The sequence below is a fragment of the Magnolia sinica genome, chromosome 11 (assembly GCF_029962835.1).
Source record: "Magnolia sinica isolate HGM2019 chromosome 11, MsV1, whole genome shotgun sequence".
NCBI lineage: Eukaryota > Viridiplantae > Streptophyta > Magnoliopsida > Magnoliales > Magnoliaceae > Magnolia > Magnolia sinica.
The window spans coordinates 16,013,362-16,036,229 of record NC_080583.1 but is presented as its reverse complement, the minus strand read 5'-3'; the positions used below and the strand labels follow the sequence as shown (position 1 = coordinate 16,036,229).

Sequence of the window (22,868 nt, the reverse complement as noted above, 5' to 3'; positions counted from 1 at the left end):
GTCCAAATAATTCCAATTCGAAAGTTTTTCTTAAACCCTAGATTCATGGTGAGACCTGTAATATCAATGGTTTAGATCATTGAAATGGACCTTGTATCCAACTGCTAAGGTCCTTTTTTCCTTCTTTTTTTTTCGTTTAAGAAAAAGGACCTCCTATCCAATTGTCTAAGGTCCTAATTTTCCTATAACATAGTATTTATTTTTTTTTCAATAACAACTTTATTTTATATAAGAGAAAAGGCTACATACAATTCAGATAGTCCTACGACAACTAGAACAGCATTGGGAACATTTATTATATTACCCCATAATGGCAAAGCCAAGGGCATTAGGAGGACCATCCTCTGCTCTATCGTAAACACCCCATCCCTACTCTATCACGAAATAATGCACCGCTAAGAGCCTTTAAAAGATTTGAGACAATGAGAAGATGTGTTTGATTGGAGACTACTCCCCATTCTCGCGAGACTATAGGGTATACTATTTTCTTTCCTCGGGACAAATTGGATCTTAACATCAACGCTTACCTTTAACGAGGTAAACGTGCCTTCTAATACCATGTGTAACATCCCTAAATTTTTCCATATAAAATCATGGATTAATTAAATTATAAATTTAGCTTTATAATCCTTAATAAAAATAAAACACTTGTCACACTGATAGAAACACTCTTAGATGATAGAGAAGCCAGAGGATTGATATTTGCCACTATATTAAATAACTTTTTGCACAAAATTATAAAATAGGTTGCCACTAAGTTCCTAAACTCATTCTTTATATATTTTCTTGTGTTTTTTTATTTAATAATCCCCTGATCTATACCATGAATAGGGTAGATCGACCTCACATTCATCACTATGATCTCTAGGAAGTTATGATAATAAGATGAATGTTTTAAGCGAGATCTTTTGCCATAGAGATTGTCATGGGTTATCTGATAGTGTCAACTCAGATCCATTTGGATCATATATTTCCTAAGGCCAAAATACATAAGGGCCCCAAATTCTATAATGATTTGACCATGGGGCAAGCCGCACCAATCAGAGTTAATGTCAGTCACTACTTTGTATTTTGGGTCATTCGTTAGACTTTTTGATGTATCAGGTCAACCTACATAATTCATTTTGATTCTAATTTAGATCTGTGATGTTACCCAAGATCTTAGATGGATTTGACTGTTGGATTGTCCACAACAACGAAAGGATGATATTAATGACAAATATACCATAAGAGGATTATGGATCTTAGGATGGTGTGGATTTCAAAATCTTTTGATTTTTTCCTAATTCGATGGTGTGGAAATCAATGGATGGTTTGGATCTAACTTAAGCATATCAAAGATCCATAAAAGCTTAAAAAGTAAGGAAAACCCTAAAAGTGTGAAATTGGGCATCTAAATTGAATCAACTGATTGAAATCTATCAATCGAATAGGTCAATTTTTGTCTAGCAAGCAAATGTGAATTTTGAAAATTTTTCTAGATCGATCGAGGATAGGTTTCCGATCGATCGAAAAGGTCAAAATTTATCCACTGACTTTAGTTATGAAAATCCGGAACTTCCCAATCAATGTTCAATTTAATCGAGGATTCTTCAATCCGTGTCGATTGATTAAAGGGATCGATCGTTTGACTCCTGGACCGATCTTCCAGTTTCTGAATTTCGAAAAGATGGCTTAATAAGCTTATAATATACATGATGCACCTTGAACTTAAATTACAAAATAAATAAATGTGAGTGGGTCACCATGATTTAATCAAAGATGAGCCCCATTGGATGGAATAATTAGATCAATTCATGATTGGTTTAAATTATGTATTAGGGATCCTAGATTCAAACATGTACAACTATTTTGCAGATTTATCTCTGCCAAGTACACGTGAATGAATCCCACCATTTCTCTTCTCTTTTACATTATGATGGATTTGGTTGCTATGATTGTTATGTTGTGATGATAAGTTGATATATCGATGCATGAATGATTATGTCAAATGGTCATTTTTGTGAATTGCTATATGGACATGAATATTATTATTTTCTATGACCGAGGTCCAACTTAATGATGAAGCCATAATGTGCTCCACAAACTTATATATATATATATATATATATATATATATATATATATATATATATATATATATATATATATATATGTATGTATATATATATATATGTATGTATATAGGGAAAAGGTACTATGCGCTCAACCTCATGAGTCCATCCCATGAGGTCAAGCTGTGTGGGCCCCACCGTGATGCGTTTCGAACATCTACCCCATCAGTCAGATGCACCATTCCATCGTGGGCCTAGGTCTCAAAAATCAAGTCAATTCGTGACTTGTGTGGGCCACACCACATATAGAAGTGGGGAGGGGCCGTGCACCATTAAAACATTCATAATCAATTTTTTGGGCCCACCGAGATGTGGTTTGCAAATCCAGCCCATCCATTATGTGTGTCCCACTTGGATGAGGGTTCAGACCAAGTTTCAACAGCATTAAAATCTCATGTGGGCCCCACCAAGTGCTTTTATATATTTTAACGGTGTCTTCACATGATTTTAGATGGTATGGCGCACCTGAGTTCCCTATACGGCTGATTTTTGGGATATCCCATAATTTAGAGGGGACCCATCAAATGCACGGTGTTGATGGTCGACATGCATCACGATGGGGCCCACACAGCTCAACCTCACGGGAGCTTACCATGAGGTCGAGCGCATAGTACCTTTTCCCATATATATATATATATATATATATATATATATATATGTGAAATGTTACTATAAGGTCGAGCATATGAAAGGCTATTGTAAGGTCGAGTCGTATCTTCTCGTCTGACGATCGGATAACATATTTGAAAATATACCATGTAAATGCCCAGTGTAATCAAGTTGCTAAACAGACAAAATTCTTTTGGCATAAATAATGGATGGTTTCTTTTTTCCTTTTTTTTTTTTTTCCCAGTGATGTGTTGCTTTCGATGCATGACCACCCACAGTAGTTCTTCTTCTTTCTTTTTCATTTTTTTATTTTTTATTTTTTATTTTTCCGAGGACATACACGCGCATGCACATGTTGCAAATTAAAAACTAGAGTATCATACATATGCAAATAAATATTCAGTAGATGTAGGCATACAGGTGCTCTTACCCTACAATCAGAAGGTTGGAAGGGTGCTTGAAAGGGGTGGCAAACCCTTGAATCCTCTTCCATTGATCTTCTCTGCTTATCCATTTCTTCGGGCATTGGGAAAGCACAAAAACAAATGGGTTCCAATATTTGTTCTCTATTTAGTCCAAACTCGCACTGCATTTACAAAAGATTACCGTGCAAAATGAAATGGTGTAAACAGGCCCATGCAAACAGGAATGTTGTTTCCATAAACAACCCACACGTTCTCACATGGTACACGTGTAATGGAATCGGGGACATTCACAGGAGGTGATATCCCATCTAAAAAATCAGTTCAGGCCAGTCATCAGGTGGGAAATGCATCGGAATCATCTATCTGGTTTATGTGAAATACACACCTTTCACCAGGTGAAAACCCTTACATTCACTGTATATACACGATATCAGCCTGCCAAAAAAAAAACCCAGTTGGACCACTCCAATGGTCCGCTGTAAAATTGTACCTAAACCGTTAAATTACTGTGCGCCACCTGAGTTTTTGATAAGGCTGATTTTTGTATATTCCCTTCATCGCCGTGAATCACACCTGATGAACGGGTTTGATGAAAGATATATATACACAATGGGGCCTAACACATACATATGGTTGTGTGTGGCCCACCTGAGTATTGGATCTCGATGATTTTTGGTCCCAGCGCTGTAGCATTGACGAACGATCCGACGGACTGGGTTGATTTTATTTATACAAAAGGGTGGGCCCCAAAGAGCTTGAGTGGGCAACAGATGTTTTAGAGGTTTCTTCACAAACGAGTTTTCCTCCTGAATGAGTCAGCTGATTTTGGAATAAGGAACGTTAACCATGGTGACCACTTTATGGATGGCTCAGTTCTCAAACACATGTACCATGTCAACACGTGTGGGAGAATTTATGCTGTACGCATGAAGTTTGATGTCTGATCCGTAGCTCACCTTGTTTACTGCTTGAAGATCTTCTTTACACTGCGGATTGGTTGGGTTTGTATAGTCGTCACCTTTGCAACTCTTCTTGACGGCCTGAAACCAAGAACATGAAACCATCATCACTAAAATGAAGTCGTCAGCTAGTTGGGCCATGTGTAAGGATTATCAGACTTACGGTTCAATAGGCAGGACACACCATAAATTATGGTCCTGGTTAAACCACAGGATGGATTGTCCAAACGATCCTAGGTATTCAGTATGATAAATACAATCATAGAAGGGGCAATGGTTTGCTTGGCCTTTTTTTTTTTTCCTTTTCTTTTACGGCAAAGGAGGAGATTCCATGGTCTGTCTATGGTGGGCCCTGCCTTAGGAAGTGCTTCTCACACCAATCCACATGGCCCACCTAGCAGGCTACAATTGCACTTCAGCTGTGAGCAGAATACCTGCCTTCCATCTTTCATCCATTTCAGCAGGACACACCAGTCTGCCTGAAATTATAGTTTGTGGTGCATCTACCAGTAGAATACTGTGACCCTGGGTAGTAGGAGCCGTTCATCTTGTTGGCCCTTTCATTGTGCGACTAGGTGGAAAGTCGAAAAGACAGGGTTCAACAGTATCTTCAGGTTTTCAGTATAGTTTAAAAAACTCGAACAAACTCAACTCCGCTTAACCATATTTCAATAAGACTCGACAAAGCTTGATCTGGTCATGACTAGGTCAAAACTCAAGAAAAACTCGGCAGAACCCAACAAAAAACTCAAGTTGATTCGTCGCAACTCGGCATTATTTATAATCTTTAAATATCAGACAATACTTGAACAATTAAGTTCAAGAAAATGGATCAAATTTTCAGTCCAAATTGACTCGACTGGGTTTTGAGTTGAATCGAGTTTTTGTGTTCTTAACTTATGAAACAAGTGATTACCAATCTAGACCGTCTGTTTGCTGGGCCCACCTTGGATGTACCATTGCCCTAAGGTAGACCCTTGGGGTATGGTCCATCAGTGGAGGAGCCTAATGTAAGAGTTCTATAAGGTGGGTCTTATTGATCAACGGTCTGGATTGTCCTAAGGATTGGATAAAGTGATTAGGTGTACCTATGCACCCCACTTAGTTGTGATGCATCTAAATTTGTTTAGGGGGTAGGATGCTATAATTATAACACACATATAGTAATTAAGTGAAACTGAGATTGCAAATTTGTCTACAGCATTTAGGGAGAGGAGTTTTGATGGGTTTCAAACTCCTCTAGGCTCCAACGCTGATTTATACTTGCATAGAGTACACAGATACAGTCGATCAAATTATCTAACCCTTAGGACAATTCAGACCGTTGATCAATAAGGCCCACCTTATAGAACTCTTACACTTAACTGACCAGTGATCTAGATCAATGACCCATTGGCCCCATTGTTTCAAAACAAGTATTATAGGAGCGATGCATGAACAGATGGCAGTCGTGTCCATAGGGGGGCATGGAATTCACCTCATACAGTTCGTCCGATATAATCCCCATCCCGTGTAGATGTGGTACCACTGAGTCACCATCAAACTTGCTATCCGTTACCGGGTTTCCAATAGAGTAACCCTGCGACAATTTCCAACCATTGATATTGTGGCCGTCATATTCATGAGATTGATATGCTTAATCTGTTCTGTTTTTATGAGATGCTGGTGATCATGACTACGATGATCTACATGTATTGCAAGTGATAACTTTTTCATGTTGTAGTTGAGAAAATGTGCAAATACCATGTCTGGGGCCTACCATAGCTTGTGTATGACATCCAAGCCATCTAACAGTGCCCTACTATGAAAATAGGATAGCCAAAAATATGGTGATTGAATCAACATATAGGCCACGTATTTTTTTATTTAAAAAAAAAAAAAAACAGAGAAAGCATAAAAAGCCTTAAAATTCACGTGGCAGCTCACTTGATGGTTGGATTGGCATGATTCCCGAGACATTTTAGTTTCATTATGGGGCAAACATGTTAGACCCATGGAATTCTATACACACCCCATGGTGGCCCCACCCTCCCTGTACAAACTAGAAACCCCATATGTATCCTCGAGGGAAATAATCTTATGATTTGAATATAAGTGCGATGTAAAATGAACATATTTGATTTGGGTCCCATGGTTATGTACTTGTGTATTTAGGGCATACAATCACCCGAAGAGTTCGTCCTACATGATCCCCAACCTACGTGGAATCGGTACTCTTGAGGTAACTTTGGATCTGTTCCTGGGTTCCCAAGTAAATAACCCTGTAACAATTTTCAACCACAGATATTGTGCCCATCATATGGATGTGGTTGAGATCTGTGGTCTTGGATGAACCTCATTTGCTTTCGGGAGGTACTGGTGAGCACGGTGATGAATGCTATTAAGATGGATGATCATGATGGTGATGATAATGGTGGGCATGTAAAACATGATGCATCCAATGAGATAAATTTGCATAGGTAAGTCAGACTGAACTACCCAAATTATGGGTATTAATTTAAATGTATCATAGGTAAATAAATAACCAACAGTTATCACCTATCATAAGAGGTTAGACATCTAATCAAAGAGGGAAAAGGGGGTCTAAAAAGACTTTTCAAACATTTTCTTCTGATTATTTTTTTTTCTTAAAAGCCCCATGTTGGACATGAGCTGTCATCTTGCTATTGGATGTCTACCCTATTATGATAGGTTTATATCATTTTCCATTCTATTGTATAACTAGCTGACTGAGAAATTAATTAGATGACTAAAATGGAGAATATCCAACTGTGAAATCTCAACTAACAAGCCTCATGAAACATAGGTTTCGATTGCTCAACCCATCTGATTATGGCATTGTGGTTTATGGTGCGGTTGGTGGTTACACTCATGAAATTTTATGACATTTGGTGCAGCCAAATGCACCCTTAGTTAAAGTAGATTTCACAATTTTGGTTCATTAATATGTTAATGCACGCTGAATTCATAGTCTCGGAAAATATTTGTTGGTTGTCTGCCATCAGATGCCATGGTTCGGCAAAAAAGGTGTTAGTTTGGCTACAAGATGTTAATGTTGCTTGGGCATAAAATCTGTTGAAGACAGGTTTTGAAGTATCACCCATGAACAATATTACAGGTTTTGAAGTATCACCCATGACCGATATAGCTGTATTGGCATGCATCAACCCAAAGCAGCCCAACACTGGGGTGATATGTGGCCGCCTCGATGGTAATTGATACAATATTCAAAACACCGATTTAAAGCATTGGTAGAATGCACGGTAGATTTCATGCGGGGAAAATATAAATTGGAGCCCTCTAATTCCTCTCGGGCAATTATTAGATCAGATTCCTCTTGCTGGAGATGGATTTGTAGCCTCACCCCGCCTCTTGAAAGTGAAGCTAGGTGGCTAGTGGGTCGTGGGGATTGTTACCTGTGTTATAATGATTGGACAGGCTTATGCCCTCTCAGTGAAAGGTGCTCAAGTAGTGTGCATCAGTGAGGTTGGCATGGACGTGATGAGGTCAAGCACCGCCATCCTCAAGGGATAATTACTCCGAATTTATAGAGCTTCCCTGGACTACTCACAGAGATTTAGCCAATCCCTGAATATAGGGAAAATAAAAGTAATTTTTAATAAATTTGAAAATAAATTAATTGATGATAAAAATGAAATTATAATCCTTTAAATAGTAATCTCAGTCCTGAAAAAGAAAAACAAAAAAAAACAAAAACCGAGAACCCCCGGAAGGCCCCTCCCATCATAAGAAGAAACAGAACAGAAGGAGCAGGAGCATTGGGGCAGGATAGGCTTGACGAAAGTTACCCAGCCTAGTTTTATCTAAGAATATTAGACCAAGATTTTTACCCGGGAGAGACGAAACATTGTGGAAAAAGAGGTTTTCCCTTCTGTCACGCCCCATGCAAGCCAACTCATCTGCCGGGGAGTTGTCTTCTCTTAGGCAGTGGGAGAAGCAGACAAGGATCAAGAGAGGGCCTCTATCCTCTTTCGCCAATACCACATAGACCAGGAAAGGGAGGCGCCGGAGCCGAGGGCAGAGACCACGGATAGGGAGTCACTAGCCACCTCCACCTGCGTGTAACCTTGGTCTGCGCAAAGGTTTAGACTATCCGGAATAGCTCGGATTTCAGCTCGAGTATTGGAATCGAAGCCGTAAGAGTGGGCGAACGCAAAGAGCGCGTTACCAACATCATCTCTTGCAAGGCCCCTCCCCACCTAAGGAGCCCGGGTTGCCTCTCGTTGAACCGTCCACATTCACTTTTATCCAACCTACCTGCGGCCTAGCCCATTTGACCACTCTAAGACTGTTGGGCTGATAGGGATGATTGGACCTGCCCCAGACAGGGAGGGGTAGCGTAGGGCAACGGCTGGTGGAGAGATGGGCAGGGAGTAGCGGGTTTAACATGTCGATCCATTGACGAATATTAGTCAGAATTTTGTAGATAGGAGCATTGATACCGTCGAAACGGGCCTCGTTCCTTGGCCATCAGAGTTCCCAGAATATTATAGCTAGGATAAGGCCCACTATGTGCCTGATTTTTGTGGAAGTTGAAGCCGCCGACAACCAGAGAGATGCCATACCAACTGCCAACGTAGGGAAAGACCTGCCCATGCCCACAGCCCTGCTGAAATGCGACCAAACTACCTTGGCATTGGTCCCCGGCAGAAATAAGTGGTCAATAGATTCCATTTGAGGAGTCGACCGAGCGGGGCAGCAGTTGCATCTTGATGCAATAGAGGTTCCTTTTGTTTGGACTCTATCATCAACTGGGAGGGCCTGATGGATGATTTTCCATGCCAGCAAGGATAGCTTGGGGGGCAATTTGTTGTTCCAAACCCTTCGAAGGATGTTGGATGTTAGGCTGACAAAAAATTCCCTGTAAGGGGAAGGCATCCAAATGCATTTGTCAACTATAGGGGATGTACAAATCCCTTCATTACATATGTGGTTGAAAACAAACTGGGGAAGCAGATTGTGCAGGGGGCGATGTTTTCCCAGCCAGCCAGACCTATCAGCTGATTAACTGAGGCCTGTAGCATGGGTGTTGGGATCTAGTTGGTCGCCCAATCTAGACCAATTTGTCTTCTAAAAATTGTAGTTACACCCCAGCCCAGCAGCCATCTAGAGTAAGGAGATAGCATCGGAGTCAGCTTGTGAATACGTTTTCAAAGGGGAGAGGCCGAAGAACAGGCAGGGCCCGAGCCTTGTCTATTCACATCAAACACATACTTAGCTCTGATAAACTTGGCCCAGTAGCTAGCTTCTCCTCAATGATGGATTGACCAAGCCATCTTAAGACAGAAAGCATTCATGACAGCAGAAAGTCTATTGATCCCCGAGCCTCCCTCCGCTTTTGGGAGCGCAATCGCTTGCCAGCTATGCCAGTGGCATCTTTTTCTTGTTCCCTCCCAGCCCCACAGGAAGTCTACAAAGGATCTCTGCACGTCTTTCAAGATACTATCAAGGACGTCAGAAGAAGAAAATGCGTGGATGGGCATCCCCGCAAGGACGTGGTTTAGGAGCATTAGTCTCCCAGCCTGTGAGAGGATTCTAGCTTTCCAGCAGGCTATTTTGTTGACACCTTTATTTAGGAGTGGCAGAAAGTAGGCTCGCCTAGGCCTGCAGTTGAAGATGGGGAGGCCCAGGTAGGTGAAGGGGGAGGCACCTTTACTGAAGCCTAGAATAGCTGCAGCTGATCTCTGCTGCGCATCTTATTGGGAAGAGGCCATAAGGAAAAAGCTCTTCTGCACATTGACTCGTTGACCCAATGCCTTTCCGTAGGCCTTAATGAAGGTGGCGATACTTCTGAGGGAGGAGCTACTGCCACTAGCGAACAAGATTGTGTCGTCAACGAACAGGAGGTGTGAGATGACTGGGCAGTTCCTACGCATTTTGTAGGGTTGGCACTGACCATTGGAAACCAGGTGCGTAAAGCCCCTGCTGAGGACTTTGGCCGCCCAGGTGAAATAAGGTCTCCCTAACGGAGCCCTCTAGAGGATTTGAAGAAGCCAGTAGCCTCGCCGTTGACTAGGATTGAAAACCAACAGCTTGACTAGCAGTTTTGCAACAACTTAATCCAATTTTTATCAAAACCAAACTTCGGTATGACTTTAGACAGGAAGTCCCAGCTGAGCCTATTGTAGGCCTTCTCCATATCTAGCTTAAGCATAATGTTCCCACCCCTAGCTTTTCTGTTGATGTCCTTGAATATTTCCTGGGCCAATGCGCAATTTTCAGCAATGGATCTACCGTTGATAAACGCTCCTTGCTCCGTTGAGATGATTTTCGAAAGAATGCAGCCTAACATGTCAGCAAAGATTTTAGAGAAGACCTTATAGATGCAATTACAAAGGCTAATAGGCCTAAAATCAAAGAATTTAATAGGGGAGGCAGCTTTCAGAATGAGGCAAAGAAGAGTGGCAGAGTAATCTCAATCCTAGGAAGAAGTTTCAGAATCAAACTCCAACTCAAACACCCATAAAATCATGACTTACTAGAAATAATAAACTTGCTATTTATAGATAGTCATGATTTCTACTAGACTTCATGGTTTTTGGCCAAAAATAGTAAGTGTCCAATTTGGCCGAAGCACGTTATTCTCCTAATTTTTCTAAGCCCTTTTCATGTTGGGCACGACTCCTAAAACCCAAAGGATTAAAAGTTATGATCAAATTAAAACTTACCATAAATAGTAAAACTGAAATTAAATGGACTTTCAACCGTTGATCTAATGGCATCTAGAAAATCTGGCATGGGAAACCTAGCATAGCAGGGTTGGTTGGCTAAAGTAGTTTCTCCTACCCCAAAATCATATTTGATACGCTGAAAAACTCATTCTAGTTTGCAAGATACGACTATTTTAATGTTTTGATGATCTTGATCACTTTCGCCTCTAATTGGGCCTTTTCTGGTCCATCTTAGCCATAAAAGTGTCTGTGACCCGCTCTACATCAGTCCCCTCCTCTTCAAAAGACTGTCACTTCCCTACTCCCTAATTGACAAGAGGATGAGTATGCCGTCACTAGTGACGTTAAGGAGAACGAACCGATGCTTGACCTGAAATCTTACTCAGAACGGGACAATTTTGATGTGAAAGCTTACACTGATTCCATTATGGGTGGTACCACGAGCGAAGGTTCGCTTGTCATCATAGGTTTCCCTTTCTCCCTTTGGACTCTTGGTGAAGCTGTGATGAACATATTTCCCATCATAATGGGTAGTATGGGAAAGTCTTATGGGGTGAAGGCCGTTTCAGTCCTTTTTGGGTAGAGTGAAGGTGGAGCTAAGGTGGGCTTACGCCTTACAATATTTCATGTGATCGGTCCTCTTATTGTCCTTAACGAGATTGGGCTTTTCACAAGAGTGGATTAAACATTTCTTCTCCTAAATGTCACCACTGTCCACTCTCCATTAGCTTTATATGCCACGGGTGAAGTAGAAATCACCCTGTTCTTATTTACAATTGTTAGCTTCGGACTATAGTCAAATCAACATTTTTCAGTATCTACCTTTGTGACATTTCGGCCTTATTTACATAAGCTACGACAAATCCATTGGGTGTGAAGTAGACAGACATAATAACAAGAAGAGAAGCCATTTCGATTGCATAAGAATATGGTACCCATTTTGAAACATGCTTCCATTGATTATTCTTATTAAATTAGATTATATCTTATTTTAAAGATGAAGGGAGAAATGTTCTTTTCAAGAGTCGCCATTTCGATGCCTTAACGATGCCCTTTTTATGATGAACATCTTTCAAACATTCCGTTACTATTACTAAATACAAATATTTCATTTCTAAAACAACGATTCTCAGCTCGATCACTAACAAAGTTGTCATTTTATGTGAGACCCGACCCGAGTTCGCATTGTGCATGTGTGTGTATGAGTATGCATTCCGTCCATCTTGATCCCGCGGTCCTACCGGTCGAATCCCGGTGACTCGTGACCCTTGGATAGTATTTGCAGTCATCCGTGAGCCCAGTCGTGAAGACCCGACTCGGATCGAGTTGAGACATATGCCATTGTGACCGCATCATCGCCGCGGTTCTAATGACGCATCTTATGCGTCCATCCGATGTGTAGATCGTAAGTTGGGTGCATTTCATTTTCTAAGCCCTTGATCATGATCATATGGCCCACCTAGGGGTGGTGTGCATAGATTTTTAGGTAGGTCCCATCTCTTGAAACTATTTCCAACACACACTACACACACACACTACCTAAGCCCTATCCTTACACCACCCATCTCTAAAACACCACCCACTAACCTAAAAAGCCTAATAACCCTACAACATTGTTTCTAACTCCTTATTGCCATGATTTCTCTTCTCTATCCAAGGTAAAAAACTCATGATTACTTAGCTTAAAAGAGATTTTTCTCTTTTTTCCTCTTATTTATTTCTCTCTTCTCTTCTTCCCTAGCAACCTTCCTCCAAAAATTTCCAAATTCTCCAGCCCCTTCTCCTCCTTTTTCCTCTTAATACATCCATTAAAAGTCCATCTCATCCATCTATCTTGGTTCCTTGGAGCATTTGGAGCTTGGTGATCCAAGTTTTGGTGAAGATATTTAGGTGGGTGCTTCTTTATTCTAAGCAATCTCCTTTCCATAGTGTAGATCTTCTTCTTCTTTCATTCGAAAAGTGTAGGACCCACCAATCAATAGTGGAGATCCTGCACAATTCCTTGAATGTAGCCAAATGGTCCATCTTATGCATGCATGTCCCATGCATAGGGTTTCCTCTTGATGGACCCCATCATGGAGGGTTCTCCACATTCCATAACTTGATGGGTCATCTAGACCCTTGCATCATGGTTGGAATGGTATCTCATACATTCATTTCAAGTGTAGATCATGCATGATGAAGATCCATGGTGAAATATAGATGGAAATGCAATGTATGTGTGTGATTGTGTTGGGGAAGGCTCAATAGTGACGGAGCCTTCTCCCAATGGCCGGAATTATTCTTTTCCCTTCTTCCATCTTTCCTATGATTGCTGATGATGTGTGTGGTCCACTTGGTAGGCCTGGATAGTCCAGAAAAGTCCAGCTAGGGTGGGACATCCATACCCACCTACACTATGGTTGGGTGTCCCATTTGCTGACCTTTGTTGATGCATGCAAGTATGGTAACCTTGGGATTTATTTTGTACATTTGTGGGGCCCACTAGGGAGGGCCATAGCACTTTGTTCGTAGAGCATTTTTCCTTTTTATTTAACTTATATAATTAATTTTATCAAGTACATGTTGCTGTCCAGAATTTTCTAGACAGTTTCTGGTTGATTTTAGACCAGATTTTAGGACTGTTTGGGGGGACTATTCATAACCACCAAATATACTTTTCTAAAAGGTGGGGATCTCATCTTGATGTCTCCCAAATTTCAGCCCTATCTGACATTCATAGGGGTCCCAAAGGTGTGGTCCAAGTGAGGTGGACAGTCTGGATTTTCTGCACTGTTCCAGCAACAATCCACCCTGGACGGGTTAGAATTCCAAAATTTATTAAAATAGTTTTGGGTGTGTAAAAATTATAAAAATTTACAGAAAGGTGTACCACCCATGTTGGGACCCAACTAAAAAATTTTGGGGCCAATGGGTACCTGTACACACCATAGTGGTGGGTAGACCGGCCCATTACAACATGGTGTCCAGATCAGTTCGATTTTCAGGACAGATTTATTTCTTTAAATGAATTAAAATATTTATAGATGTCAAAAAATTCTAAACTTTTATAAGGGTGTGGCTCACCCATGGGAGTATCACTCTGTAAAATTTCAGCCCCAACTGACCTCATTTGGGCATCCAAAAGAATGGGCCAAGATAGTTGGACTGCCAGATTTTCTGCTGTGCAGTCCAGCAATATGCCTTGATAAAACCATAATTCAAAAATATTTCACCTGATGGTGGGCCACCTTTTGAGTTTTCTCTTATTGTATACATGATGAGGGGCCTTGGCCCTCAATTTCCAGAGTTTTAAAGGCCCTAGACCCACTACAATGGAGTGCCCAAATTTAGGACAGCAACATGTTATAATTATGCTTGGCCTTTGGGCTGAAATTTTGAGGAGTGAGGCCCACCACATTGTAAAGATCTTAGAGGGAATAATTTATACCGGTTCCTTAAATGTTGGGCTTAATAAATGCACTTTTGAGGCCTACCACAATTGAATTTAATTGGGTCTATGAATGTAGCTAATTGTTGAACTCTTTAGGCCCAATTGGGCTGGGACTTTCCAGATAGGCTCATTGAACTCTTGGGCCTTTTTTTTTACCATACTATTGTGTTGGGTTAGTGGGCCAGATTACACAAATAGATGGGCCCTGGGTTGCCCACCAAATCAACTTTAATACCTGGGCCGGGTTATAGGCCCAACTTACTTGACTAAGAGCATGACATTTGCCAATGTGGTTTGAGCAATGGGTTGCCCACTAGGCCACCACAATATATGGGATTAGTGGCCTTTATGTTGAGCCCTAACCTTTCCCCTATAGGCCCATAATGGTAATTATGAGTTGGGCTATGTGTGTTTCCCTTAGACCAATGTTCTGGACAGGCCTTGGGCCGCCCTTTCTAAAGCCCAATATGAGTGTTTATGGTATGACTATAGCTGCCCGTTTCTTATTTCTGATGTTGCGTGGTCCTTGAGCCTTGATCCATGATCAATTAGAGATGGGCTACCTCTTGGGGACTAATTGTGGTTGGATGTCCACATTAGTGGCCCTAAGGTAGGCCCATGGGCTTCTATGGGTGGTTAAAGGTCCATCATAGACCCTTGCTAGGCCTGTTTCATCTATTTAGGCCCATACCATTGTTCTCCTTAGTCTCGTGCGCTACCCCAGGTATATAGGCCCTCACTAGAGGTTGTATTCCTTATAAGGAATTAGTTAAGTACCTAAACCCTTCATAGTTAGGTAGAGAGTTCATCTTCACCTCATTGGCACCCCTATTCATCTTCATGGCTCACTCCCATACGCATCATATGCATGCTTGGTTAAGGTGTGATTGGCCATAATTGTGTCATTGTGTAGGACATATTGGTATCTTCCCAAGAGATGGATGCTTGGGATTGATGCATGGGTGATTGTGTGATTCATGCATCTGGCATTGCATAGCTTGCGGATATCCACCCTTACTTCATCAGGGCCTTACCTCCACAGGAGTATTCGTGGATGGCCATATGTCTGGACATCGAAAATATTAGTTGAGCATACCGGGTGCATAGGATGCTCATGGGTGAAATTCTCAAAACTTTCATGGTACCAAGGATCTGCTCCAACGCCGTGACTGGGTGGAATACATAAGCGCACGAGGGTAGGCCGCGACTCCCACTGTCGTGTAATCGGTTGGATAGGGGTGTGGCCTTACCTGCCTGGTGTGAGAAGGCATTGCTAGGCTGAGTCTGACCAGCTCGTAAATGGGTCTGCTACCTTCAGGCCTTGTTGGTGATTGGTTGTCCACAAGCGAGTAGTGAGGTCTCTTACGCTCGTTTAACTGTGCGGGGTCTGCAGAGCGACAGTCATTCAGCAGTGTAATGGACCCCGGTGATTTTCTTATGATTGAAAATGTACTTGACTTATGGTTTGGATATGAGCACTGACATTTCTTGCATCGCATTAGCATTGGCTGTACAAGCCCCCCTTCATGCATAGCCTTGGTATGGCACCCATTACTCATTGCATCGCGTTCATGGTAAGCCTTGGTAAGGCTAGTGATATTCTTATTGATCATGCTTCTCTCCTTATACCTCCTACTATTCTTCTGTGCGCCATTGTCACACACTTACACCACCCTCTAAGCTTCTATAAGCTTATACACGATTGATGCGTGCAGGAGACTCTAAGTAGGCGCCGTAGCAGTAAAACATGGAGTAAAGTTGAGCAGTGAGGACTCTAGTGTTGCTGATTTCTCTCTCTTTTTCTTTTATTCTCATGTATGTCCTTTTAGACCTTATGGATGATATAAAAGTTCAAATTTATAGTGGATTTTGCGATATGTGCCTTTGTTATTCTCAGATGTACTTGTTGTGATCTTTGGTATGCTCGTATTGGAAATGATTATACTGTTATGAAAATCCTCCTTGTAGGATCCCAGGATCGAAACTTGCTTCAGGAGCCGAGAATTAGGTACTATGGAGGCTGTTACGGCCATAACCGGCCATCAAATTCCTTGTGATTCCGGTTACCGAGTCTGGGGCATGACATTTTATAATTGTCAACTATTTCATTTATCTGAATTCTTATTACATTCCTTGCATTACCTTAAAGTCTAAATTAACAAGATACAATTAGATGTACAATATCAAATGATAATTGGAATAATAATTTCAGTAGCATTCCAACCCTTGTTAGATGTTCATCAGAGCGTGAGAAGAGTTGTGGGTTCAGAGCCCTTAATGCATGCTTCAAAATAGAATCATCTCGAGCTTGTAAAAGAATTTAAGTCTATTTATCTGCGTAGCAATTGCGCGATTGCACAAAATTACTGAGTAGCATAGCCACGTAGCTCGTCAGGAGATGTTCCTTCTCTTTCTTCTTTAATCCTCCTCTAATTTCACCCACCCCTAAGATACACTGGCTACAACCAATACATGACTCTCGGAGAGAAGCTGTTGCATGGGTCTTCTTCAGTACCTTCTGTTCATTCAGATGATATCTCTAAAGAAGCTTCAAATTCTCAAAATGTAACCAAATGATAAGGCTAAGGGGGTATTTATAGGCATTCACATGTGTGACACCTTGATTTCGTGCAACTTAGTAAAGTTGTGTGAATGCGCTAATCTTCTACAAACAACAACTATTGTGCAATTGCACAACACATGAAGTTGTAGGATCACGCAACACATTCTTTCATAATGGGTATAAAATGTCTTGCCTTCAACTACCTACTTGAATTATGTCTTTCATGCGAGCATACAAGTCATCCTAGTTGCGCGACCACACAACATATATATTTTGATGAACTTTTATGCCTTAGCATATAGCATGCCTGGAATCAATATATTGAAGACTCAGTTATCAGGGACATTCGAGATGAAACTTCTAGGGGCTGCAAAGAGGATTCAACATTGATATTCATAGAAATAGGGAGAAGAGCATGTTATAGTTGTATTAGGCAGAATACTTTGAGAATGTATTGGTGAAGTTTGGGATGGACAATGCTAAACTAATTAGCATATCCCATGCTGCTCACTTTCGACTTTATTCAGAGCAATGTCCCACTATACACGAAGAAAGGTAGCTTATATCTTCTGTGCCCAACACGAGTGCATTTGCCAATTTATTGTATGTAATGGTCTATACAAGACAAGATATTTCACATGCATCAATGTTGTGAGCAGATACATGTCAAACCTTGTCAGGCAACATTGGGAGGTAGCGAAATGTCTACTTTGTTATTTATGAGGTACAATGGACTATCTCTTGACATTCAATTAATCTAAGAAAGATTGTAGGCTATGTGGATTCTGATTACACAAAATGTGGACAATAAAAGGTCGACTTTCAGTTACTCATTTGTGTTAGGGGGTAGAGTGATCAGTAAGATGTTGAATCTTCAGTCTATAATTGCTCTTTCCACAAGCGAAGTTGAGTATATGGTGGTAATGAAGGTATTCAAAGAAGGTGCTTAGTTGAAAGAAATGATGAATGAGCTTGGGCTTTAACAGAAGACCATACCAGTTAATGGTGATAGCGAAAGCATGATTAATTCGACAAGAAATTTGGTATATCAGTCTTATACTAAGCATATTGATGTTCGTCATTATTTTATCTAAAAGGTGCTTGAAGAATGAGATATTACTCTTGAGAAGATCCACGTGATTGTGAATCCAATCAATATACTTGCAAAGGTAGTTTCTTTAGAGAAGTTTCATTTCTGTTCTACTTTTATGCGCTTGGTAAAGGTTTGATGAAGACAGATTGTGCATTAAAACTGACAACGATGAAGCTATGAAGGATAGGATTAGAGATAGAGCTTATATATATGGTTCATGATGATTGAAACCATTGTGGAGATTATTGTCTGGATGTCTTCAACTTATGAAGAAATAGGAGATTTTGATCAATCGAACAGACTGCTCGATCAATCGAATGAACCTTGAATTTAATAGATTAATCTCTGAACAGTTTTGGAGAGGTTTAATTGATCGACCTTGGAGGTTTGAGTGATTGAGATAATTCGAAATTTTCAATTAACTCTCTGGACCATTTTAAGCATATTCGGTTCATATACTTTGCTCGGGACTAGCAAAATGTGGGTTGGGGATTGTGTTGAGGGTCAAATATTGTATATTATCCCTCATTTATATCTTGTTTTTATGAACATGATAATGCTTAATGTTCAATTTTACTCATGTTTGTGTTGCAAGGTGAATTTAAGAGCTTGGATTGAAAAGCATGCTAAAAGTGTGGATTTAATGCTCAAGAATCACCAATGCAAGGGATGGATCTTAGGAGACCAAGATTGAAGAATTTACATGTCAAAGATCCAAGAAAATCAAGTAAGGAATGAAGTGAATCAAAGATTTGAAGTGAAGAAAAGGAATCTTGAAATCGCCCTGGAAAAGCATACCTTGAGATTGAGGATTGGCTCCTGCCCAGTTTCAATACCTGCAACACCATACAAATTTGAAAATCACAACGATAACGGCACCATTAAGAGGATTTGATCAAACTATAGATTTGGGACATCCAAGGCAAGAAATAGAATCATTCCTAATGCATTTTTTGTATTTTAACCAGCCCCAAATGAAATCCACTCCGCCCATTAAGTGGAAAATCTATCTTCATAATACAGCCCAAAAAATTCGCTAGATAAAAAAAACTCGTATGGGCCACACCAATTTGAACATGCAAAATTGCCCGTAAACATTTAAGTTCAGGTGGTGGGCCAGCCTGACCCCTAGATCAGGAGGAATTTGTATCTTTCCTTCATCGTGCTGAATCATGCCTGATGAATGGGCTTGATGAAAGATAAATACCGTGGTGGTCCCATAGACAAGCCCTATAATGCTTGTATCATCCCCATTGTTCCCTATGTGTGTCCCAACTGAGTCACGTATCTGTCTGATTTGTAGCCACTGGACCTTGCATCTAGAATACACCTGATGGACGGAGTGGATTTGATATATACAACATTGTGGTCCCAGAGATCTAAAGAGTCATCTGTAGATAAAAGAGATGCATGGCTGCATGGAAAGCACAATCAAGGAGCTAAGTTTCCCCCTCATGCATGCCGTCACATGGGACCTAGTTACTGAGATATCTCCAGTGATCTGAATCATCCATCTTATGGTGCTGTCATAATTAGTCCATGGCCCACTAATCACGGTGCAGTGATGATCCTAACCTCTGGTTTCTGCAGTTGAACGACACCATTAAAAAGCTTCATTATAATGGTCTAACTTCGTCTACATGTAGTAATCGTCACAATAATTAGACGTTTTGCAATAAGATATGTAGGACCTTAGCCTTCTAATCTGCTCACCATCCAAAGATCCAAACCATTTATATAATTCTCCTGATAAGCAATAACTAAAAGATCACTGTTGGATTATTTCAACCCTGTGATAATTTGGCTATTTTAATTTGATCATGCACGATCACTGTAGCCTGGGTACCAGCAAACGGTTCAGTTATTTTAGAGCATACCCAATCCAATAAACGGTTTGGATCATTGGATAAATTAAAATCCAACGGCAAGAGTCATGGTGTATCTTATTGCAATGCGTTTGGTGGTATTCTAGTAAACCTTGGCATTATATGGTGCTTGGGCCAAAAGGCTTCGATGGTAAGTGGGCCAACAGTATGAATGGTTTGAATGACCCGAAACCAGAATCAAGCTGTTGAATCCATTGTCCCGAGTAGGAATCGCCACGATGGGCCAATAGTATGAATATGAATGGTTTGGATGTTGCAATAGTTTCTTAATGTAAAGTAATGGATGAGGATTACCATTTGATATTTCTTGAACGATGATGGGAATGGTGATGCCTGAGTAGGAATCGCCACTGATGTAGAGTGAATTTGAAAGGAATTGGGGGTGATCAATCAACCACTGTAGACCAATGAAGGAAAGTAAGCGTTGAAACTAGGACCTTTGAATTTTATTTCAGGTCATGAAAGTGGGCCGCCTGTGCATGGCCCAACTCGCTTTGGCTAGATTTGGGCTAAGCTTAATGTTTCAGTAAGTCCCTGAGTAATTGATGTAGAGTGGACCGCAGACCAATTCTCGGCAAAGATGGTTGAAAGAAGTCTGAACAGAAGCTGACGTAGTCTCTTAGATCTCACCTCAGTCCTATGTGAGGGCATGACATAACTGGACCATAGGCTTGTTCGAATCAATCGAATTCATTCTGGATTGAGAGAAATTGTCATTCAATGTTGAACTATAAATTGGTCATAACTTTTAATTCATGTATTATTACGGGAATGCAAAACAACTATGAATTTTCACTAGAACAAGCCATCCGGGGTGAACCAACTCACAAAAGTGGGCCGCATCGCTCCATTTCATAAGAAAATGAGTCCTTCTTATTCAAAATTACAATTTTATATTAAAAAATAATAATAATTTAAAAAAAAAAAAAAAAACTTTTTTTTTTCTTTTTTTTTTTTAGTAAGTTTTAAGTTAGACATATCTTCTTTGTTTTAGAGTTTTAATACATGATTTCTTCTTAAGATTTGTTTCTAATTATGTCAAGAATCATCAAATATGATTAAGTTAGAACTTTCTATTTTAAGTAAATTTTATTATTTCAGAAAAGATTTAATTTAATCAAATTAAGACTCCTAATTAGAATTGCATTTATTATTAAAAACATTGTAATCTTATTTCAAAGATAGTCATCAACAAAGTGTTTCGAGTTTTTCTTAATTCCTATAAATTCAAGAGTCATTACACCTTATTAGAGCTGTACAAGAACTGAGTTAGCTCAGTTAGCTCACTCGACTTGAGTCGAAAAAGCTCGATTCGAAACTGAATTGAGCTGAGTCGAGCCGATTTTTTGAGCCAAGTTCGAGCTTGCCTAATCTTGACTTGACTCAGATCAAACCCCAACATGAATCGAACTTGGATCGAACCTGTTCCGTGACTTGAGTAATTTGATATTGATGTTGCTTACCAAGTGTTTGATGAAATGACTCAACGAAGTATCGGCTAATGACAAGGAAGGTATGGATATGAAACAAACACCCTCCGTATCTTGATTTTTATGTTGCCTACTGAGTGTTTGATGAAATACCTGTAAACTATTGCTGCTATTTTACATACCATAAGAAATTGAAGGTGCACTCCATGTGTTTGAAAAAATGCCACGGATGCTCGAACTCAGCTCAAACTGGCCCAGGCAGCTAACCGAACTGATCTGAGCTGGCAAGTCAGGCTCGAGGACTGAACCAAGCTGGGTCTGAGCTGGGGTCAGCTAGTGGCTAAGCCCAGTCAAGCCATGCCAAGCTCAACTAGGTTCTGACTCGTGTACAGCTCTACACCTTATAGATTCATGGTTTTTGCACACTCAAGGTAAATGGTGATCTTCCTCATTATTGCTTCATGCTCTTTACTGTGTCAGTAATTGGGCTGGAAGCTTATTTATCTCTTTCAGATTGGGCACACGGTCATCAGACCTACCTGGGTCTTGACTTATACGGTTATCTAGCGAAATATGCTAGCCCCGTTCGGGTATTTATCTCACGTGCCACTTTTGAACCTGTGGCCGATTCATACCAGCCCATTTACAACCCTAAAATATTAGACATGGCCACAAGGGAACTTGGCAAACATGCACGTCAATCTGGACCTTCCAACTCTTTGGCCCCACTCTGGATGTACCCTAGACTGAAAATGGCACTGGTTATTGGTTAGACAATCTTCACCATCTGACTTCTAACCATCCACTTATTCGCAAATTGGACAGTCAATATCACACAATTAGTACACTTCCGAGGCTATATGCACCATTAACAGTTTGATCCATGATTTAGATGGTCCTGATTGACTTGCATATACACCATCTGTGCAGAGTTTGTCCCATTTAATGGCCTAAAGGAGCGATCTCAATTGGCCAGGCTGCGCCAAGGGGTTGGCCTAGCTGGTTGCTAATCAAGTCGGCCCAGAGCAGAACCCGTTACATGGATAGATTAATTATTAATAAAATTAACTGGACCCAACCTAAGCCAAATTAATGGGTCTAAGATGGTGGACCCCACAGAAACCTGACTAGACCCATTGTAACCAAGTCCAAAATGATGGACCTAAACCTAACCCGTTTCCTAAACGGTCCAAGAAATTGGACCCAGATCGAGCCCTACAAATCGCCCATATAGGTATCTCTTGACAGCCATACATGTCAGGCTGTCCTGCTAGACCTTTATGAGTCATGAGGACTGCCAGCCCAAATATTCACCATGGGCCACCCATTAATCTAGCCAAAAAATGATATTGGTCCAATAAGGATGTCGGCCCAGCCTGGCTTACTTTCACCCCTGGTTCACTAAAAATGTGCGTCAGAATCCGGTCCGGTGTTTATCTCAATCTCAACTGTTCAAACAGTGATCACTGTCGTTAAAGATGGCCCACCTTCTTTAGAAACTCATGAACTTCCTTCGATGATCTTATGTCCCCATTATTGCCATCTTTGGAGCCACTTGAGTACGAAAATCCAGTCCCAACTGGCGAATCTAAGAAGATGATGCTGGCAACCTGAAAATTCAACTTCACTTCCTTAACGAAGTAAGCCATTTATAGCATAGTTCC

The 22,868-nt window shown here is 40.7% G+C and overlaps 1 protein-coding gene across 1 annotated transcript in view; it reads right to left on the bottom strand.

Annotated features, from left to right (window-relative positions):
- LOC131218032 (serine carboxypeptidase-like 18) overlaps positions 1-22,868 on the bottom strand; it is a gene marked incomplete at its 5' end in the record, with an annotated part of 85,680 nt that overhangs the window by 33,634 nt on the left and 29,178 nt on the right. Inside the window, 6 exons of the mRNA XM_058212714.1 lie at positions 3,199-3,309; positions 4,105-4,188; positions 6,309-6,368; positions 18,687-18,724; positions 20,069-20,171; positions 22,692-22,814. Of these exons, the coding sequence (XP_058068697.1) occupies positions 3,199-3,309; positions 4,105-4,188; positions 6,309-6,368; positions 18,687-18,724; positions 20,069-20,171; positions 22,692-22,814 (519 nt within the window). The remainder of the gene's footprint in view (positions 1-3,198; positions 3,310-4,104; positions 4,189-6,308; positions 6,369-18,686; positions 18,725-20,068; positions 20,172-22,691; positions 22,815-22,868) is intronic.